This window comes from Diaporthe citri (assembly GCF_014595645.1).
Source record: "Diaporthe citri strain NFHF-8-4 chromosome Unknown scaffold_12, whole genome shotgun sequence".
Taxonomy (NCBI): domain Eukaryota; kingdom Fungi; phylum Ascomycota; class Sordariomycetes; order Diaporthales; family Diaporthaceae; genus Diaporthe; species Diaporthe citri.
In genome coordinates this window covers 506053-524921 of record NW_025064857.1, presented here as the reverse complement: position 1 = coordinate 524921, position 18869 = coordinate 506053, and the positions used below count along the sequence as shown (strand labels likewise).

The window sequence follows — 18869 nt, the reverse complement described above, 5'->3', positions numbered from 1 at the left end:
GTCCCCGTGATGGATTATAGCTCCTGTTCCCTTGCTTCTTGGAATCAGACATGCAGATAGACTGACACTGCCGTGGGCAATTCGCAAGGGCCTCTACGAGACTTCAGCTCGGTCTCTATTGATGCGAGAAACTAACACAGTCGACTCGTTCAGACGAGATGGGACGGTGGAGGACATGGCGGAGTATAATCCATTAGCGCGTTGCACTAACTAGGGCTAAAGACAACTCCCAATGGCTAATGGAAAGTCCGGTCGCAAGCTACTCGTCTATCACAGTGCATTAGATAAACCATCCAGCCATAAGGATACCCTAACGCGAATGAAATGCCACACAAGGGGGAATCTACCGAGCTCGAGCCCCGACCGACTGCAAGCTCAAAGCTGATACGTGACCGGTGTGCCGGGGACGGCTTCGCTGGGCGTGGAGTATAGCCTGAGATGGCCCTCATGCAGGAGTCCCGTCAGAGCCCCAGTCCGCAGACGTGATCGGGGTATCTTAACCATGTGTATTTTAGCCGTATGCGCCTCTGTGCCGGGTCTCATGATGCTCGCAACACCCTCGCCAGTAATCCACGTGTTCTGCATCGAGAGATCGCCCCACCAGTCCCGAGCCGCCGTCAGCCCACGGACGGCTTCAAAATAACACCTCGTGGGCATACCCAGATAGCGCCTGCCTGATGTCGACGGTGGCGTGCCGCCAGATTGTGTGGGAGGATGCCTTGGGGGGGTGGGGACGGAGGGTGGCAGGCACGAGCCAATGGGTCGGGCCTGTCTTTGGGGGCGTCGTAACACGCCATGGGGAGATGAATGCATGCAGAGCAAACGTACTCCCTCGTGACACGGGGAATATGACAAGTCGACTTGCGTAGGGCTGTAGTGTCACTTGCTCCCGCGATCCTCAAAGGTTCGCAGGGGGAGGGGCCCGACCTTAAGCGACGGGGCTGACGAGATACTCGGCCGGGCGGGGGCACAACAGGAAGGTAGGATGGTAAGGCGGGCAAGGTGAGCATCAGAGTTTGGTGCCCTTTTTCCCTTTGCTCGATCGCGCCAAGATTGTTGGGTGTATTATGTGCATATCTTACATGCATTAAGCCCTCCTGGGCGGGGCCATAAGCCGCGGTGCCACCACCGACCTCCCCCCCCCCTCCGTCCGGGAGACGACCTGGGGCGTCACGTCTGACTGCTGTGAGTAAGCAGATGAGTCGCTTTGACGATGCTACCCAACAGCCAAAGAGGGCAGGCCCGCAGTCGACTCGCGGGCCGGCGTCCTCTGGCCACGGGAGGATTGATAGGCTATGTGTGAGTGCCATTTTGGGGGCCGACGCAGACCTGTCTTGAATTCGGCCCCCATGTCCCACTCCCGGCCCCCGACCGGTGGATAATCTCGGCCTCCTTTCTGATGCCGTGACGGAGTCCCTGTCCCGTTCGGTGGCATGTTGCAGTAAGGTCGCGCGTGTCTTAGCATGCCGGGCATTGATGCATCCTGGACGCGCGAGCAGCCTGTTGCGGTTACTTCACGTTTATTGGAGACGAAACGGAGAGTCTTGTCAGACGGCTGCTTGATCTAGGGCACTCACCGTATATGAGTCATTTTAAGAATGGTATGTGATGAAACTAAAGTGCTGCTGCCGGAATTCAATTTGACCATGCTACATCGGCAGCGAGTGATTGCCATGTCACTCTAGCTCAGTATAGGCAGTAGGACAGTTTCGAGTTAGCCAACTGCAGGTGTAGTTACTATGAAAAGGATAGCATGAAGAATAAAACAGCCCGGTCGGTAAGTGTGGAATCATTGCTCAGGCCATTATGGAAAAGTAAGCGGGTGGGTTTGCTCAGAACAAATTCCTCGACGAGATCGTATGAGTAACTATTAGTGTGCTAGAGCGAAGAGTCCAGCATTTGTTGCGATGATGCAGAAGTTTCAGCCGGGATCCGAACAAACTTGAAGAGTGGAGTGAAATCGTTGTAATGGCTTTCCCCTTCGGCCCTCTTCTCATACCAATAAGATTCCCTTGATGCCTTCAACCTCCCAATACATGCAACGAGCAATGCTCAATGCTTGCCCTAGGGAGCCATTTTGCTTGATTACGCCGTTTCATGGACTATGCTTAGTCCATGGTCCAGGAACAGCTGGTCCTGCGCGTTATCAAAGTCCTCCAGACTCTTCATGTAGTGGTCCATATTTGCGGGCGCAACGGCGACGACCTGACTGCAATCCAGGGCGTTGACCCAGACAACCCAGTCGTCACCGACCTTGTCCTTGAGATTGAACGTGACACGCCAGGTCAGGTAGAGGCGCCCGTCCTGCACGGTGTAGACCAGCTTGTACTCCTTGGCTGGGTACAAGGCATCCCAAAACGGTTGGTTCAGTGCAGTGTGTTCCGCGGTGTCTCGTGCTTGGAATTTGTCGCAAGATGGCGTCGAATTACCGTGGTCAAACTCCCCGGTGTAAAGCTGGTATCGGTTGGGCTCAGAATCATACCATAGCGTACCGTTGTCATCTGTATTCTTTATCTCTGCTTGTCAGCTTCGTGTCATGGGAAGCGATGGTCAAAAGATCGTCAAGTCACAGGGCTCGAGAAGTTCGAGCATCTGAACCAATGGTAGCGATCGAGGTCATCGGCTTACCAAGTTGAGTTGCACCACGGTGTTGTCAATTGCAATATCTCCACCCAAGTTCGTCTGGTTGAACCAAAAATGTCTGTACCATACTGTACCTCCAACATACTTGACACCAGTATAATCATTAGTGATAAAAGTGAGGTCATTCAACTGAGGCGGGGAGAAACGTTGTAACTGGTCGATGGCGGTGCGAAATTCTGGACGGACTGCTATGCAATTGCCACAATCGAGTTCACAGTGGAAATCTTCAGCAGTTGCCCCAGAACATTTCATTGGCTCGACGTGCCCGTTTGTGTAAGCGAGACCAACGACACTCGGGGAGCCAGTCCGGCTAATGGAGGGGACCTCGCCAAAGAATCGAGGGAATTTGTTCGTAGCGATCATAAGGTCTTCCCATTTGACGAGGCGGTGGTGGGCCATTGTGACGGGAAGAATTAAGGCCCACATCGCCCATGCCAGAAAGGGCAGCATTGAAATTTTGGCTGTGGCCATGCTTCGGTTTGTAGAAGGATATGTTGAAGGTTGAATAAAAGAAGAGCCGGCGAACTTAAGAAGACGAGCAATTGGTGCGGTCGCATGCATTTATAGTCGAATGGCTACCCGGCATCTTAATTATTCAAACCCACTGTCTGTGGTGTCCGGAGCTAGGGCCGGCCGACATGTCACGGAACCTTTAGGGTAGAGACCATTGTCACGCGTGCCGGGCTTGTAACAATCGGCCTTTTCGACGACTATTGGGGCTATATGTGGTTTTATGGCTTTTAAATCTGAGCGTCATTCGGTGTTCGTAGGTTCACGGCTACTCACCGTACCTGAGAATGTCCGACCACTTGCCCTAGCTAATAGCTCTAAAGTTCAGACAGAAGCAAGTCTACTACATACACTAAACAAGACAGAAGCAGAACGATTCAGTCGCTACCGTAGGCAGTCTTCAAAACGGGGCAAAGCTGGCTGGGGCAAAGTCCGTCCTGCGCGATTACATCGTGACACGCGGACGAGCTTAGGGACTATGAAAGACTCATGCGAATAACCCTGAATTCCTGGGACCATATCTCCTAGACTGAGGTATCTTGTTGCACCAACTCAGAGACGGGTTGTCCCATCCTTCAACGTGGGTTGGTCATGCGGTCAAAAACCAAATACAAGCCCTGTTGTTCAAGTCTCAGTGCGCCTTAAACCGAGGACCCGATCCAGAGTGTAACCCGGATCGATGATATTTCTTGCACTAAGAACTGACCAGCAACAAGTGTCTCGGTTGAAAGACATCTGTCATCTTCACTAATGTACTATCCGTGTCACAGCGTCAAGCCTGAACCCCTCTGCCTGCCGGTTCATGGCTTTCACATGATGAATTTATCAAGCCTCCGAGCACATCGCCCCAGCAGCGAACCCCTCAAATGTAGATTTAGAGACTCCTTTTGTTGTATGAGAGTGGCTGGTTGCGTCCTTGCAACTCTTCAGCCCCAGCGTTGGTTGACCGATTTGCGGTCATTAAAGCTCGTACGAAGGGCTGATATGGACTGGCTGTCTTTCTCTAATTCTCGACCTATTTGAGGTCAGGTAAAGGCTTTACATCTAAAATCAACAATACACAACAGTTTGTATTGCAGCCCACCCTTCCGGCCGTAGATCCAAAGTCTTTGAAGGTGACCGAGGAGCAAGGAAAGACAACCAACTTCAGATGTAGTAAGGCCACAGGAGTCAGAGACAGTCTATCTGAACTGGGACCGTCCATACTAAGATGGCGGGACAGTCAAAGATTCTTTGCTGTCCTCTAGGGTTGTTACGATGGCCACCTGGGCATAACTAGGCACTTGGAAGGCTTTCAGGGCGCCATGATCGGACAGACTGACAGCAACTCCGCCCGCGATAAACGGACCGCATGTCTCGATGACAAGATGAGCAGTGCATGCTGACGGAATATCACACCAAAAGCCCTTGTTAAACCGAAGGTTGATGTCTGTTGGTGTTCTGTTGTGGACTTGTTCGATGCAATGCAGGCCAAGTCCTTCGCCTTGCGACTGTGCCACACTACTGCTTGACTTTGACACATCCTCCCTATACGACACAGTATTGAGACCTTTCAAACCCCAGTGACTCATTATACTATTTCCCTGCGTACATCATCAATCGTGATTGGGCGAGATCAAGACTCTATCCTGAATCCAATATCTGGGCCCTAAGAGTGATTGCATCGTGCTGACGAGTCCTGATTAGCTGCCTTTTTGGCACGAAGCACGTCTGAACCGCCCCAACAGGCTGCACAAGCCATGTAATCCGGCCCCTTACGTTGACTCCATACCCACAATCCTCCTTGCAGAGTCTTCAAAAGACTTTGTCACGCTTACATGCACCTGGGCGCACCGGACTCGGGCGTGGGCGATTACACAGCGCCGGTGAAGTTTCCCCGCCAGTGCCACAGCATAGAGCTAAGAGAGGCAAGTCTGACAAAGATCTCACACTATACCGCCTAGTGCGCATCCCAATCCCCAAGTCGCGCCGAGTGAATCCTGAACAGTGTGTACTGTGCACATGTGTCCATCAGCGCAGGCAGCCTTGCACGATGATGGGGACCCAGGTATTCCGCAGGAGGGAAGAGCTCGCTTGCGCGCTGCCGAGGCACACACAAAGGACACGCGCATGGACAAGGGCACCACGACGACAGCAAGCAGCAGCAGCAGCAGGCCAAAGGGAAAGTAAACTAATAAAACCAAGTCTCTCGTTCTTACTCTTTCCGCCCCGGCTCGGAGAGAAATCCGCAGTGGAGCTCCCAAATTCCCCCCCCCCGCAACGGGCGCCGCTGGCGAATCGCATGGCGGGCGTTATATACCGTGGCACATAGCCAGCAACCCATGCTCGGGCCAACATCCCCCCCCTCCCTTCAGGTACCGGTACGCGACGGGGCCCTGTCAAGACACACATGGCTTTCTTTCAGCCTTGCCAAAAAAAAAAGGATGGATACATTGGGGCCAACGGGAGGGGGAGGGGACCACCAGGGGAGTGAGTGGGCACGCGTCCGGTCGTAAGGCCTTTTGGGGGCCCCCACTGGGAAATTCATACAAGGCCAGGGCGGGGAGGGACGGGTGGAGAGTACCTACGAACTACAGTAGTGTGCTCTTGGTTGAATGTGTGTGCACGAGGTGTGGCAGATCAGGGGGGGGGGAGGGCAGAACCGCGTTTGCTGTCAAAGATGGGTCTCCACATGCGACGACTGACTCGGTGAACGCCCGGGTAATGGTCCCGTCGTCGTGCGTGGGAAGGGCAGGATTCAGCCCGAGATGAGGAAATGCACGGCAGCCCGGGCAACAAGCAAGCAAGAGCAGAGCAAAGGCACGGTCCCTGTCTCCACTGGCAGGCAGAGTGAGTGGCCAGACTGGTGGAGGGGCCCTTTGGGGGAGCTTCATCATTCCCCTCTCCCCCCTTTGAGTGAGTTTGAGTCCCCGTCACTCACCCCCCTTGCAATTGTTCGCTGTTCGGCGTTCTTGGCCGTCTCGGGCCCCCGGAAGGGTCCCCTTGGATCTCTCCACACAATACTGATACCCACTCCACGGAGCACGTAATGCGTGTATCCAGTGTGTCTGCCAGGCGAGCCAGGCCTGGGTGGATGAGGGTAGATGAGGTGCCATCGCCCTGCCTCATCGTCGCCGTTCGCGCGGAGGATTCAGCGCTGCGTCGAGCCCCGTCCCGCGCGTACCGGAGCAGCAGGCATTCTATGTCTTTGAGAGTTTCCATGTATCTACAACAAGCAAGCAGGCAACAAGGGCACACCCTTCGGTTGGCCCCCCTCTCAGCCCGCCCCGGTCCGTCTCGGTCTAATTTGTCGGGAAGGGGTTAATGGGGAGGGGCACACACGGGGCAGGCAGCACGGTTCCGGATTGGGGGCTTTTGACGCCAGATAGAGTTGAGACGACCCGTTCCAGCTGTAACGTGTCGCTCCAGAGGTGCGTGTGGCCTTGCCTGCCCAGGAGCAAACAATCAATCTGCTGTTGTGCCTTGCGCCTGGGCACCACGGCCGGGCTGGCTGAGAGGTAGCCAGAGAGGGCAAGAGATGTGCAGGGCGACACGCGGTGATCGACGGATTTGCCCTGCGTGCTGGAAGCTGTCACTCCAAAACCTGGGCGGAGATGCGCACGGCCTGGCGCTGGAGGTCTGCCCTTGTTTTTCATCATTTGCTAGGCTGCCATGGGGCAACTGCCCAGGTCGACATCGCGTGGTCGGCTCCGTAACTTGGGACGTGCTACACCCGAAGCAGTAAGATTAGTCGAAGTATGGTGACGATTTCAAGATTCCAATTAGCGTTTATTAGCCCTAGGGCAGGTTCTCATCCCCGTCTCTCTTTTCCCATCGCAATGTCACGATCGCCATAATGGATATGGGAAGCCAGTACCGGAGGTCTGGGGCCGGAGATGAACTTGGCTGTGGTCTTCGGCGGCGCACGCCCACCAGCGTCCGGGGGGCGGTCCCTCGGGTAAATTGCCGAGGTTTCGTCTGCCAGAGGATGCTGGAGAGCTGGCGAGTGAGGTGCCGCGGCCATGGATGAAGAATGTTCCCTTGCATGGCGCTAGAAGAGTTCTAGAAACTTTCTGGAAACAAACTTTTGGCCTTGCACGCGCAACGCACCCGTACAATCCGGTGCACCCAGAAACGTAAGCTACTGCACTGCGCCAAATGGTCGTGGCTTGGCAATGGGCAGTTTTTTTTTTTTTTTTTGAACTGGCGCACCACCACACCGCCTAACAACACGCCGGATGAGGGGCGACTCTGCGTGTTGTTTTGCTTACCGCGTTCGCCACAGCATCAGCCGCGCGTAGAACTGTTCCCGTCACTGGCGCGGCGAAGGAGGCGTCGACTAGTACAGCTGAAGAAAACTCATCCGTGGGCATGGAAGCATGGTTATGCAGGCACGCACGCGCAGGCAAGGATTTTCTCTCGTGGCTGGTGGTGATGGCTGTTAGACCATTGTTGCTTGCTGAGCACTGCCGGCCTTGCTTCAGGGGGATCGGCGCGAGCAAATCCACCAAAGTGCCCTCCCGACGACGCACCTCGCAGCCGACGACCAAGCCCGCTACGATTGCCCTACCGCTCGGGTATCCACCCCGTCGGGCTGGCGGAAGGAGTTGGAGTTATTACGACAGGGGGTTGGCTGGCCGGCGTGCCCAATAGCATACCAACGAGGGCGATGCCGATCTTGACTGGCCACCGCCGGCCACCGCTGGCATCGTCCAAGAGTCTGATCATCATCAGCCGCCATCTTGATTATTTCTGTCTGCCGTTACATCCGTCTGGTGTTGATGGTCAATGTGCATGCAGCAGCATCTACTGGTAGTCTGTTGGTATTGCGTGGTAGCGGTGGAGTCTGTGAGTCGCCCCAGATGTCATTGGGTACCATCGCGTGTTAACACTTCATGACTCTGAGAGATTTCCGATTGCTTTCGGCCATCCTCATCACGGGCTGATGGCCAAGTGAATAGTGATCACCTCCCACTAAGCAGGTAGCGACCATCTTTCCCGGTACCGATTTGAGGCCTTCATCAGCACGCAATGAGGTTACCCTGGGTGGCTGGCTGAGGTTACTATCAAATCCGGCACCAAAGTGGACATGACCAAGGCCGGATTTGAGGCATCGCAATAACGACCAAGTCGCACACGCATCGGGCCCAGCTGGGATATGTCATGTTCAGGCTGTCAGGGCATAATTGCGTATATCCGTACTGGAGCCCCGACTAGATGACACAGACAAAAGTAGTAGTACCCCGTCCCTCCCCGTGGAGCAAACCTCTCGACGGACCGGCCCTTTCGGCCCCCGAAATTTCGAGTCACGAGACACGTCAAAATACCACCACGTTCGAAACCGCGAGGCGGGACCCTGCTGTCAGGACTTGTGTGTGTGTAGCCACACCCGGTCCGAGGAGGAGTGGGCGGGAATATCGCTCAGGCCAGCCGATGCTCTGCATAAATTCCCCACCGGGCTTGACTGGTTGTGTTACGGGTAGCAGTGCCAGCCGCTGCAATCAGGACCTGGGGCCCGCGGGGGCGTCAGCACACACACACCCTCAGGCCAGGTGCCAGGCGCCGCCCGTCCCAAGAGCCAGTCAGAGAGGCGCGGTATGGGCGACTATTGTAGCGAGATGGCAGGGCGGGTGTGAGGGCTTTTGTCGCGCGCCTGTGTGGCCAGTGATTATGTGAGGGTTTGATATGAGAAAGGCGTGAGAACTAGGCAGTGAACACGGGCTAGTCTAGATTGCTAGCCGGCCCAGCGAGTAAGAGTGAGTGAGTGGTTCGTCACCAGTGAGCAACACCTGGGCGGGGCCATTCCCTGCATGAGGCGGGCACCCTGGGTGATGCATCATCATCAATCTCCTTCTCCCTTCAAAGCGCCAGAAACGCTGCGGCGCCCTGCATCCAGACCCTATCAACCTCCGTCTATTGTCATCAGGTGATTCGCTTCGCCGTCAGCCCTTGTTGCAGCCTTACGTACCAGACAGAGGCTTGCGGCGGCGGCGGCAGCAGCCTCGACACGTCACAGGGCACCTTTTTTTCTCAGTACCGTACCGAGCAAGTCTGGGTAGTCCACCAGTAGTAGCCACCCGTCTGTCAGCGCAGCTCCGTTTGGCTGCCAGGGCATGTGTGCCGGGGCTGCGCCTCTCTCGTGCAGGGAGGGAAAATCCGGGGCCCTTGTGTCAGCCCTGTGGGGAGACGTTTCTGGACGACGTTTGGTTTTGCCGCAGGGCAGATCCGGATCGGCAGTCCGATGACGGCCCGCCTCTCCTGTTCGGTCGGCCATGCCGCCGTGTCTGCGTTGTCTGTCTACATACAGTAGTAGTCTGTCTACAACTTGTCAACGTGTGTGTGGCCATCGTCTGCTGCTCTTGCTTATCACCCCACGCACGCGTGTTCGTGAGCGGGCATGATGGTTGACGTGGTGGATAGAAAGGTCCTCGCATTGCATTGTGCCGGACAAAACTTTGTGCCGGGTAGATGGATGACACGAAGTCGAGCGGATGCAATGCAATGCAGCCCCGTCGTCGTCGTCACGGGCACGGATGCTTTTTCCTTTTTCTTTTTTGTTTGCGCTGGTGACATGGTGGTGGTGGTGGTGGTGGTGAGCAGCAAATACGGGAGGCTCGGAAAAACACCTCGCACTCTTGATATCAGGCCCTGTGCGACACATGCAGGGGCAGCTGCAGGAGGGAGGCGCAGCCTAGGCTGGTGGGTGTGTGGGAGCAGAGTACCATGGCCGTGTCGGCCTGCTTGAGCCGAAATGACATACATGCCTGGCATGCTTACCTCTGCTCTGCCGTCCCCATAGACTTCGGTACCGACGGACACAGGTTCGTCACAATGCAAGGCGGCCGGGCCTTCAACCCTCCCCCGCGTCGAGATAGCCCGAAGGGTGTTTAAAAAAAAAAAAAAAAGGAAGAAGAAGCAAAGCAACGTCAGTCTCGGAGACCGGTCCACCGGCCCCATGTGCCAGATGAAGCCCCCTTTCCCGGCATCCTGCGGCCCAAGATGGTCTGCAGTGTGTCTGTCCACCCAAGGAAAATATCGAGTATATCCCCAGCCTCGGACTCGCCTGTGTCAAGGCCGCAGGTGCTGCCCGCCGCCCTGGACGAGACGGCATCACGCGCATGGCCTCAGCTGCGCCATGTGCATGAGGGGATCGCCAACGTGATCGGTGATCGCATATTCCTCCCGTCGCGGTGGCAGCCATCAAATGATGGCCCATGGTGGGCACGCGGCGCGGCGTCTGACCGGCGGCAGCCACCCCAAGCCACAGGAGGCCGGCAAATGTCTTTCTCCGTCCGTCTGCGTGTCCAGAGAGCAGCGCTTGTTCTGCTCTGGTAGTCCAGTCGCCGTCCTGGACGTTGTCGGCCGGCAATGCGGTCGAAAATTGAGGCTCAACCCGTTGAGCTATTTCTGACCCGCCTGACTGACTGGCAGGTGGCAGCTTACTCAGACTGTGATCGGCGGAGGTTGTCTGTCCCTTCGGCTACCCGCGATGGCGTACATGGACATGGCCGGAGAAGGGGAAATGGAAGGGGGGTGGGGCGTCGATGGGTTGAATGGGCGATAAGCCAGGCGACTGACCCACCTTGCAGCCTCTTTCGGCGATGATCTCTTATTCCCGGAGATTGAAGCTTCTGCCAAAAGGAAAATCTCCAGAGTGCCAGAGGACTTGGTAGCTGCCACGGCTGCCTGCCGCCTCAGTGGGGACGTAACGTAAGAGGCACTCGATGGCTCGACGTCAAACCTTGCAGTCCCTTGTGTTGGTTGGTGCTTGGGACGAGGTTGGGCTGTGGTTCGTGCTGACAACGAATTTGTGGATGCACGTTCTGAGCAAAACAGTTGATCATTACGCAGTGCCACACACTGGCCAACACCTCGAAGCATGGTTACTCCGGGGCGGTGAATTGTCCGGGTAACGAGGCCATCCCGTAAAGCAATCTGCGCATTGTTCAGTTGATCTTCCCCGTCCCATTGGGCCAGCGCCCGTCGAGTCAGTAGAGTCGCAACAAGACGCCGAGATTGTGTGCGTCCAGAAGCTCTGAGCACCAGTTCCCCGGGCCCCGTCCCCCAAGACCGAACATCCTTCCTGCCACCGGAACGACCAGACCGTCTTGGAAGCCGTCAGTTGCCGCGGGCAGGGACCCGTTACACGAGATCTTTTCCCACTCAGACCTGCATACTGCAACACGACCTATGAGGCCGGCAGGAAGCGTGTCTGAGTCGGCCCTACGAGACAGCCCAAGGCGAATGGAACCGCCCGTGCTGGGAACACCTCGGCCGTAATCCCTTGCCTCGCGCCTCCAATTGGGCCGTGTCGTCGAGATGGCCACCACCCCTTGGCCTCATTTTTAAAGGGCCGTGGAAGGAAGCCCCGGCGATTAGGCCGGATCAGACACAAATACACAAACACACAGACACACACACACACACACTCGCTCGCTCGCTCGCTCACAGACACACACAAGAGCTTGGTCGACGTCGAATGCCGTGCGGCGTGGCACGAGCCCAAAGTCTTCTGCATCTCGCGCGCCCAGAACCGGGAGCGCGCATGCTCCATACCATGCTGGTCAGCCCGGTGGGTCGTCACCACGGGCCCCACTGCCTGAATGACCTGATGAGCGATGGAACGTGCCACATGGGGCATCACACATCCACGAGATATTTCACGTGTGTCCCGGCGGACGCGGCTGGCCGTTGGAATGGCCGTGGGATGTTACCGAGACCAGGCACTGGCGCCGTTTCCAGAGACGGCAGCTCATCGACGACCGACTCAGTCATCTCTGGCGCTGGTGTCACGGGGCGTTTGCCCTATAGGGGCGTGTAGCCAGGCCCGATCGTGAAAGCCGGAGGCGACTACGATGCACGTACCCGGTGGTACCCCGTACAGCCCTCTGGATCTGTCTCGGTATGACATGCTTTCTTGGGACACGATCTCAGAGACATCGTGTGTTGGTTGGTGTGCCCCTGAGTCGGTAGTCCCAGAACGGTGTTTGCCTCCCCCGACATATGTCCATGACGGCACTCACATGCCCAGAGCCTGTGCGTCTATACATGGTAGGGCCGAGTAACGTGTCAGCCAATGTGTGTACAGTGAGTGATTGGTGGCGGGTGGTGCTTGGAATGGGAACGATAAATCACTCACTCACTTCGCTCGGTGGCACTCTTCACTCGTACTGTACGAACACATCTCGTGTCTTTCGTATGGGGGGTTATTAGATGTGAGGTCGAGAGTGGGTCTGGCAATGCCAGGGATCAAGATGGCAAGATGGATGCACACAAGTCAATGCTGTGAGTGAGTGTGTGTGTGTCTGTGTGTTTGTGTGTGTGTGTGTGTGGAGCCCCCTGAGCCGCCCGCGGAGAGCTGAAAGTCTCGGCACCCAGCCCCTGAGCCACGGCCTTCCAAGGCCCAGACACGCCATCAGTGGCGGTCCCCTCCTCGCCTAGGCTGGTTAGGTAGGGCTGGCTAGGGCTGGCTGTGTTCAATGCAAGCGTGGTAAAGCACGCTGGCCTATGGACCGCCTACTGTATCAGATGCAGGTTTCTAGGCGCGCCTACGCGTTTTTCTCAGCTGGACTACCCAGGCCTATAGTTTCCTACGTGTACTCGCTAATCTAGACCACACCCACGACTACACCCCGTGAAAGTGTGATACGAAGAGACGAACATGATCTCCGTTGACGTCTTTGCGCAAGATCAGCTCGCATTGATTTGACTTGATGATCCTCATCCTGCATCAAACGAGCACGCTGCCACACACACACACACACACACACACACACACATGAAGTTCCCTGATTCAGTTCCACAGACACAGACACCACCCAAGAGGCCTCCCCAGTCCCATGTGTGTTGCTGCATTGTTGTCCGGCCCCTAAGCTTCCTGGGATCATCCGTCAACCGCGTGCCGGACCAGAATGCTCAACCCTCACTGCCGCGAACAAATCTCACGGCCGATTTGTGTTTCTGCAACGGCCATCTGACACCAAGTGAGTCATGGCTATGCAGCTGCATCTGCAGCTCCCGTCCTGCCCTGCCCGCTCGAGACTCGAGAGACCCGTGCCATCGCGTCCACGGCCTTTCTCTCTCTCTCGTTCCCGCCGGCGGGCGAGGCGACGGGATGGGTATGGGATGGGGGCGGCATCTTGCAACCGCCCTGCCCTCCACGATTCGCCCCGGGAAACGTCGATCGATCTCCCGTGTCTTCCCTCGGGTATCACCACGCCCAACAGCATCTCCACAACGGGGCGCACAAGAACCCCCCTCTGTCCCCCGGCACCCGGCCCTACTCACTCACCTGCACCCATCCGTGTAGCAGTGAAAGGTTTTGTCTCACGGCTCTCCCCTCAATTCTGGAACTCATGTTCCCCCCTCTCTCTCACAAACGCTGCAACACCGTATGGGAGGGCATGGCCTTGCCTGCTGCCACCCCAGACCGGCCGGCCTGCCTACCTACCTACACAACCTGCCTAGCTGCGTGTGGTAATCTGATTCATCCAAGGCGGAGCTTGTGCCATGATACCACCGCCCGCCAACCAGAGCCGGTCCCCTCCAGGCGTAGGTGTGATATTGAAACAAGGAATATCAAAAAAGAGGTTACAAGAAAAACCTGCTCAATCGCAGCTCTCCCCGGGCAGGCAAGTTCTCGTCCGTCTCTTCTGTCTTGCACAGCCCCCCGGCCAAACTCTAATGCTAACACAACATATTCTTATGCACGTTTGTGTATGTGGCCCAGGCCAACCAGAACCCTTCCCTCCCTCCCTCACCCCCCCCGTCTGCCCCCCCTCCTGCTTAGATCTCGCATGCATGCATCCCCACCTGGCAAGGGGCGATGCCGCTGACGCCCCAGGCAAAACCTTCTCGGCACGCCAGAAACAAGAGCTTCCTCTGCCCTACGGGCTTCCTGCCGGGTCCCCTCCCTAAGGGACCCCTCAACCTTGCTTGCCCCCCCCCTTAGGACCCCCATGATCTATATGTGCTATGCTTTTATAATAATGCAGCCAGCCTTGTCCTGTCCGGGGCAAAAACCTACGCCGTAGTTTCGAAAGGGGGCATCTTACTATGTACATGTGTTTGTGTGCATGTATGTATGTACTGCCCTGGGCGGGACGTCGCTGGCTGGCTGCGCTGGCGGACGGACATGCGGATGTGCCACGCCCCGGGGAGCCCTCTCTGGCTTTGCGACGACACGACGACGCGGCCCCTGGCGGGAAGTGGTGGATGGGGGGAGGGGACCACTGCGCAGCGGCAACAAGGCTCCCTCCCCGCCATCCAGCAGTAGCGGCATGCAACTGACATGGGATGGACATGTGCGCCTCGTGCGTGTCAACTGGTGTGTGTGAGCGTGCGTGCGTGCGTTGCATGTGTGCCTTGATGGACACGCACACACGCCACGGAAGAAAGATTACATACACTGCACGTTGTGTGTGTACTATGTGATCTACTACCACTCCGCCCTTGCGCGAGGCGTGCTTCCCCCCCGGGGGACGTCGTCTCCCGCACCGCAGGTGGATACCCACCCAGGAACGGCAACGAGAGCGCACCCTCGACGCGGGTAATGACTCGGGGACGGAAACTCTCTCAACTCACAATTTAATCATCCCCTTTGCGGACGGAGGCTGTAGAATGTGCGAAGTGCGCCAGCCTCAAAAAGACTGTGCGCAGCAGAGACGAGTTGTGCAAAGCAAAAGCATCGTCTGATGGAGCTCCGCCGTGGGTTTGGGCCCTCCGTCATCGCCTCTTCCCTCCCCTCCCCCGCCCCCCTTCGCATTAAACCTCCCGATCCATATAACTGCCCCGACGCGTCGATATGCCTGCGGGCCTGGGCTGACTGGGCTGGGCTGGGTAAGCTTGCTGGGCCGGCAGGCTGGGTGGAAAAGGCAATGCAATGCATTGCATCGCATCGCATCGCGTCACATGCCAGCCCGGGCTGCCAGGTGCGCCCATGCACGCACCCTTTCTCCCCACGGGAAGAGCATTAGGGGGAGAAGAAGGGACGGACGGACAGGAGCCCGGGATCAGGTACCCGGGCTGTGTGCATCTCTTGTGCGTGTGCCAGTTGTGCGTGCGTGCGTGTGGGTGGGCTGGACTGTGGGGGGGGGGGACGAACCGAGCTCTGACAGTATTCGCCCCCAAACTTCGTCGCCAGGGGTTGGGACTGGGGAGGGGGAGGGGGAGGTGGAGGTGGAGGTGGGAACCGGCGGAACTGTAAATTCAGTGGTGGCAGTTACTTGCGGTCGAATCAAGGTTGAACGGATTATGCAGCCTGGCTGCCATCGCCTGGCCTGATAGGGCGCGAAAGGGGGGGAGGGGGGAAGTATAAATGACGACCGGGGTATCGGGATGGGAGTGAAGGAGGGAGAACACTTGCAGTTGCACGGCAGGACGGAGATCGTGACAGTCCCGAGATTGAGGCTGTGATCGAGCACGTTTGGAGCGAGAGAGCGAGAGGCTGGGGTTTGGAAGATTCTGGGCAGGGCTTTGCCACGCCTTGGGTAACTCCGTACGACCTCAAAATACAACCTCGACGACGAGACGAGACAAGAATAAAAAAAGGGCTGAAGGGCGGATGGCATCAATGGGCTGCTGTTCCCTGGCGAGAAGACGAGGAAACGAGATGACAAGGGTATGGATGCAGTTGACTACTACTCTGCGAAACGGTGACATCGATCAACGGAATGCTTTCAGGCACTTGGGTCTCACGGCTGTTACTTGCACAGTGGGGCTCTGGAACCCTCGATGCTTCCGAGGGCGAATGCCGTCCCTGAGTACTGTAAGGAGCTGCCACTATCGCGAGCACTAATCGACTATGGCTGCCATGATGCCCGCTATTGCGACTATCCTAGGGTGTTGTGCACTATGTAAGTGTGCGCGATGCGCCAGCCTGCTACCTGCGCAGGCAGCCAGGCAGATAGGCAGGGGATGCAGGTCGTCGAGGGCTCCATAGTCTGGTACACTACCGACGCGATATAGCAAGACCTCGAACTCTTAATTTCCTGTCACGGGCGGCGGGAGAAGACTTCTGGAAGCAGCGTGTGGTTCGTTCGCCCGCTCGTGAACCACCGCACCCGCCCACACCCTCCCTCCCAACAACCGTTCATTTAGCGTTCCGGTTCGTTTCTGATGAGACCAGGCAGAAACAAGATTGCAATCTACATGGCACCGGCTGCCCAGCTTCCCCAGGGAGCAAGGTGCCCACGCCCCTTGCACTCCCCGGCGTTCGAACAATGCGTATCAGGTCCGCCCTGTGACGGGGCGGTACACTCACACACACACAGACACGTGCGTATAAGGGTGCATGTTTCAATATTTCATCAGGACACACACAAGTTTGGTTTCCTCCGTGTGATGCATGCAACCACAAGAAGGAGGAGAAAATGTTAAAAATAACATTCAACAGCTCGAACACATGGGGTAGGCGGGCGAAGACAACTTATCAGTGGTTGAAACCTTGTCGCGGAAATTGGGCTGTGCCGGTGCTCATCCATGGTTTTGACTCCCCCAAACGCCGTTGGTCCGCGACGCCACCGAGGACTGGGAGCGAAACTTTCCTAGCTGCAGCTTTGCCACGTTTTCCGCCCCGTGTGCCGTCGCAGTGGGAAAGGAGACCTGGGAGGGGCGAAGGGGAAAGCAAGACGAAGATCGCGGCCGGCATTTACGGGACTGGTGAGAGGCGCCACACACAGAGAGAGAGGGACTGGAGGGAACAAGCCTGCAGGCGGGACGTCGCATGGTCGTGGTCGACGATGCAGTCTTTGGGGCCACGATCCCTAAGCGACTGCAACCACGGAGATGAAGGGGCCAAGGGTCCAGCGTTACGCCCTCTTATCTTTTCGTCTCCCTCACTCGCTCTCTCGCTTCCTCTGACTCTCGCGCCGTGTACCGGGGAACTTTCAGGCCTGTCCTGCCTCAGAAACCCCTGTGGGGTTGACGACCCATCTGTCTGTCTGTCTGGTCCCTCACTGTCCCTCTTTGTCTCCCTCGCTCCCCTCTTGGCCTGGCCTGATTAGCTCGCATCGCTTGTTTCATTCGGCAGGTAGATTAGGACTCCGAGCACGGGGTCCTGTTGACGCCTAAAGGGCTGAAGGAGCGCCGTCGAGCCCACCCAGCTCCTTGGTCCTGGGAGCTTGCTAGCAAGCCTGAGGCAGAGGGAACCCGATCCTGCCGGGCGAGGGTGTGATTGTGCCGAGGACATGGCACGACGGGCATTCGTGGCTACCAGAGGGGGCTGAGCGCATGTACCGTATACATGTCACGCGTGATGTGATAATGCTGCCGTGTCCGATTGTCGCGCGCCGTCGCCCTGTAGGGCGGTCCGATCGTTGTCGGATCCAGACCTTGGAGATTTTGGCACGTTTTCGGATCTGAATGTACGTATGTAGACCATCCCCCCGGGTTATCCGATGGGAAAGAGGGGGAGGAGGGGAGAGAAAAAGCAACGTGCCATGCTGCATCAAGGTAGCCATTCGCGATCTGGTCGTTCGGCTTGGGCCTTCTATTATTTTCACCGAAGCGGCTCCGGGCCTCCGGCGCTTTCGTGGCTAGGGCCGTTCAGGCAGTCGATGGAGCTCCATTTGAGATGTAGCACTGACTGGGCTGGAGGTGTCTCCCGGCACGCGTGCTGCCGTCACAATCCCATCATACTTACGCCATACTGTTCCATGGATTTTATAAAACGGCCATTCCCCAATTTTAAATTCCTAGACCGCCAGGTCCAAGCGACGAAATGTTAAGCTCGCCGCATGGATGGCTAGGGCAATTACACTGTTCAGCCCCGCCATCGTCGGGTGTGTATGGGTACTGAGGAGACAAGCACAGGAACATATGGATAACTTCGCTTGGCCGGCCGTTTTGTGTTGCGTCCTACCTACAGCGGATCCGGGATTGATCGAGAAATCACTGTGCATGCTGTCGAAATCATAGGGGCGGGTCCTCGGACACTGGACCCCCTCGTACCTTAGCTGGCTTGCACTTAGTAAACTGGAGGGTCGGGGCTCCTCGCCGGCGGCGCAAAGGAACAGTCCGATGTGTCATGGCCCCAAGTTTGCGACGACGGGACGTCCAACGTCCGCGACGCAGCAGTCTTCCACTGGCAGACTGGGCAGTCGAATGTGGCTGGCGTGCGTGATCTGCACCTCCACGTCGTTACCAAAGCGGTCGACGGCAGCGCGCACCAACAGCAAGACGAGCTAGCAGGGACTCTGGCTAATGTCTCGCCAATCTACAGACCGCAACAGCCGGAATCCCAGCCTACAGCCCTGTGTGAGCTGGCTGGCATATCCCCGCGATGCTGGACATGCGGTACGCGCCGCGGATCCGCTTCTGACTTGACTTTGGACGTCCAGTGCGGCGACATGACATGGAAGCGATAGTTCATTGGCACGTCGCCGCTGGCCATGCCTCTGCCAGGCATGCACAAATCGTGCGTGCGTGCCCCTGGACTCGATTGCGAGATGGACGATGGCAGTGGTGGGTGGTGGACGCTGCGCTGGGATATTGAGGGGGGGCGGGGGAGGGGAATCTGTCGGTCGTGGCCCCCCGTCTGAGCGAGACCCGTCGACTGGATGAGAGCTGTCCCTCGGAATCTGGCGTGTATGCAGAGCCTCTGTGGCGCCGAGGGTTTGAGATCAGATCTGCGTGCCCACGTTTGCTCGTGCCGCTATGGTTCGACGGACGGATGGGCGGTGCGACACGGGAATTCAAATCTTGCCGCCTGCAGGTTGAAAATTCGGCCCTCACGAGAT

General features: G+C 57.1%; 2 protein-coding genes across 2 annotated transcripts; both read right to left on the bottom strand.

The window, feature by feature from the left end:
- Nucleotides 1-2085: 2085 nt before the first annotated feature.
- On the bottom strand, nucleotides 2086-2768 carry INS49_004446 (uncharacterized protein; the record flags this gene model as incomplete). Its single annotated transcript, XM_043165235.1, has 2 exons — nucleotides 2086-2501; nucleotides 2729-2768. The coding sequence occupies 2 exons, from the start codon at nucleotides 2766-2768 to the stop codon at nucleotides 2086-2088; spliced, it is 456 nt and encodes a 151-aa protein (XP_043017950.1).
- A 9004-nt stretch (nucleotides 2769-11772) lies between these two features.
- INS49_004445 (uncharacterized protein) lies at nucleotides 11773-12072 on the bottom strand (the record flags this gene model as incomplete). The annotated part of the gene is made up of 2 exons (XM_043165234.1): nucleotides 11773-11937; nucleotides 11998-12072. 2 exons carry the CDS (start codon nucleotides 12070-12072, stop codon nucleotides 11773-11775), a joined length of 240 nt encoding a protein of 79 aa, XP_043017949.1.
- Between the last annotated feature and the right edge of the window lie 6797 nt (nucleotides 12073-18869).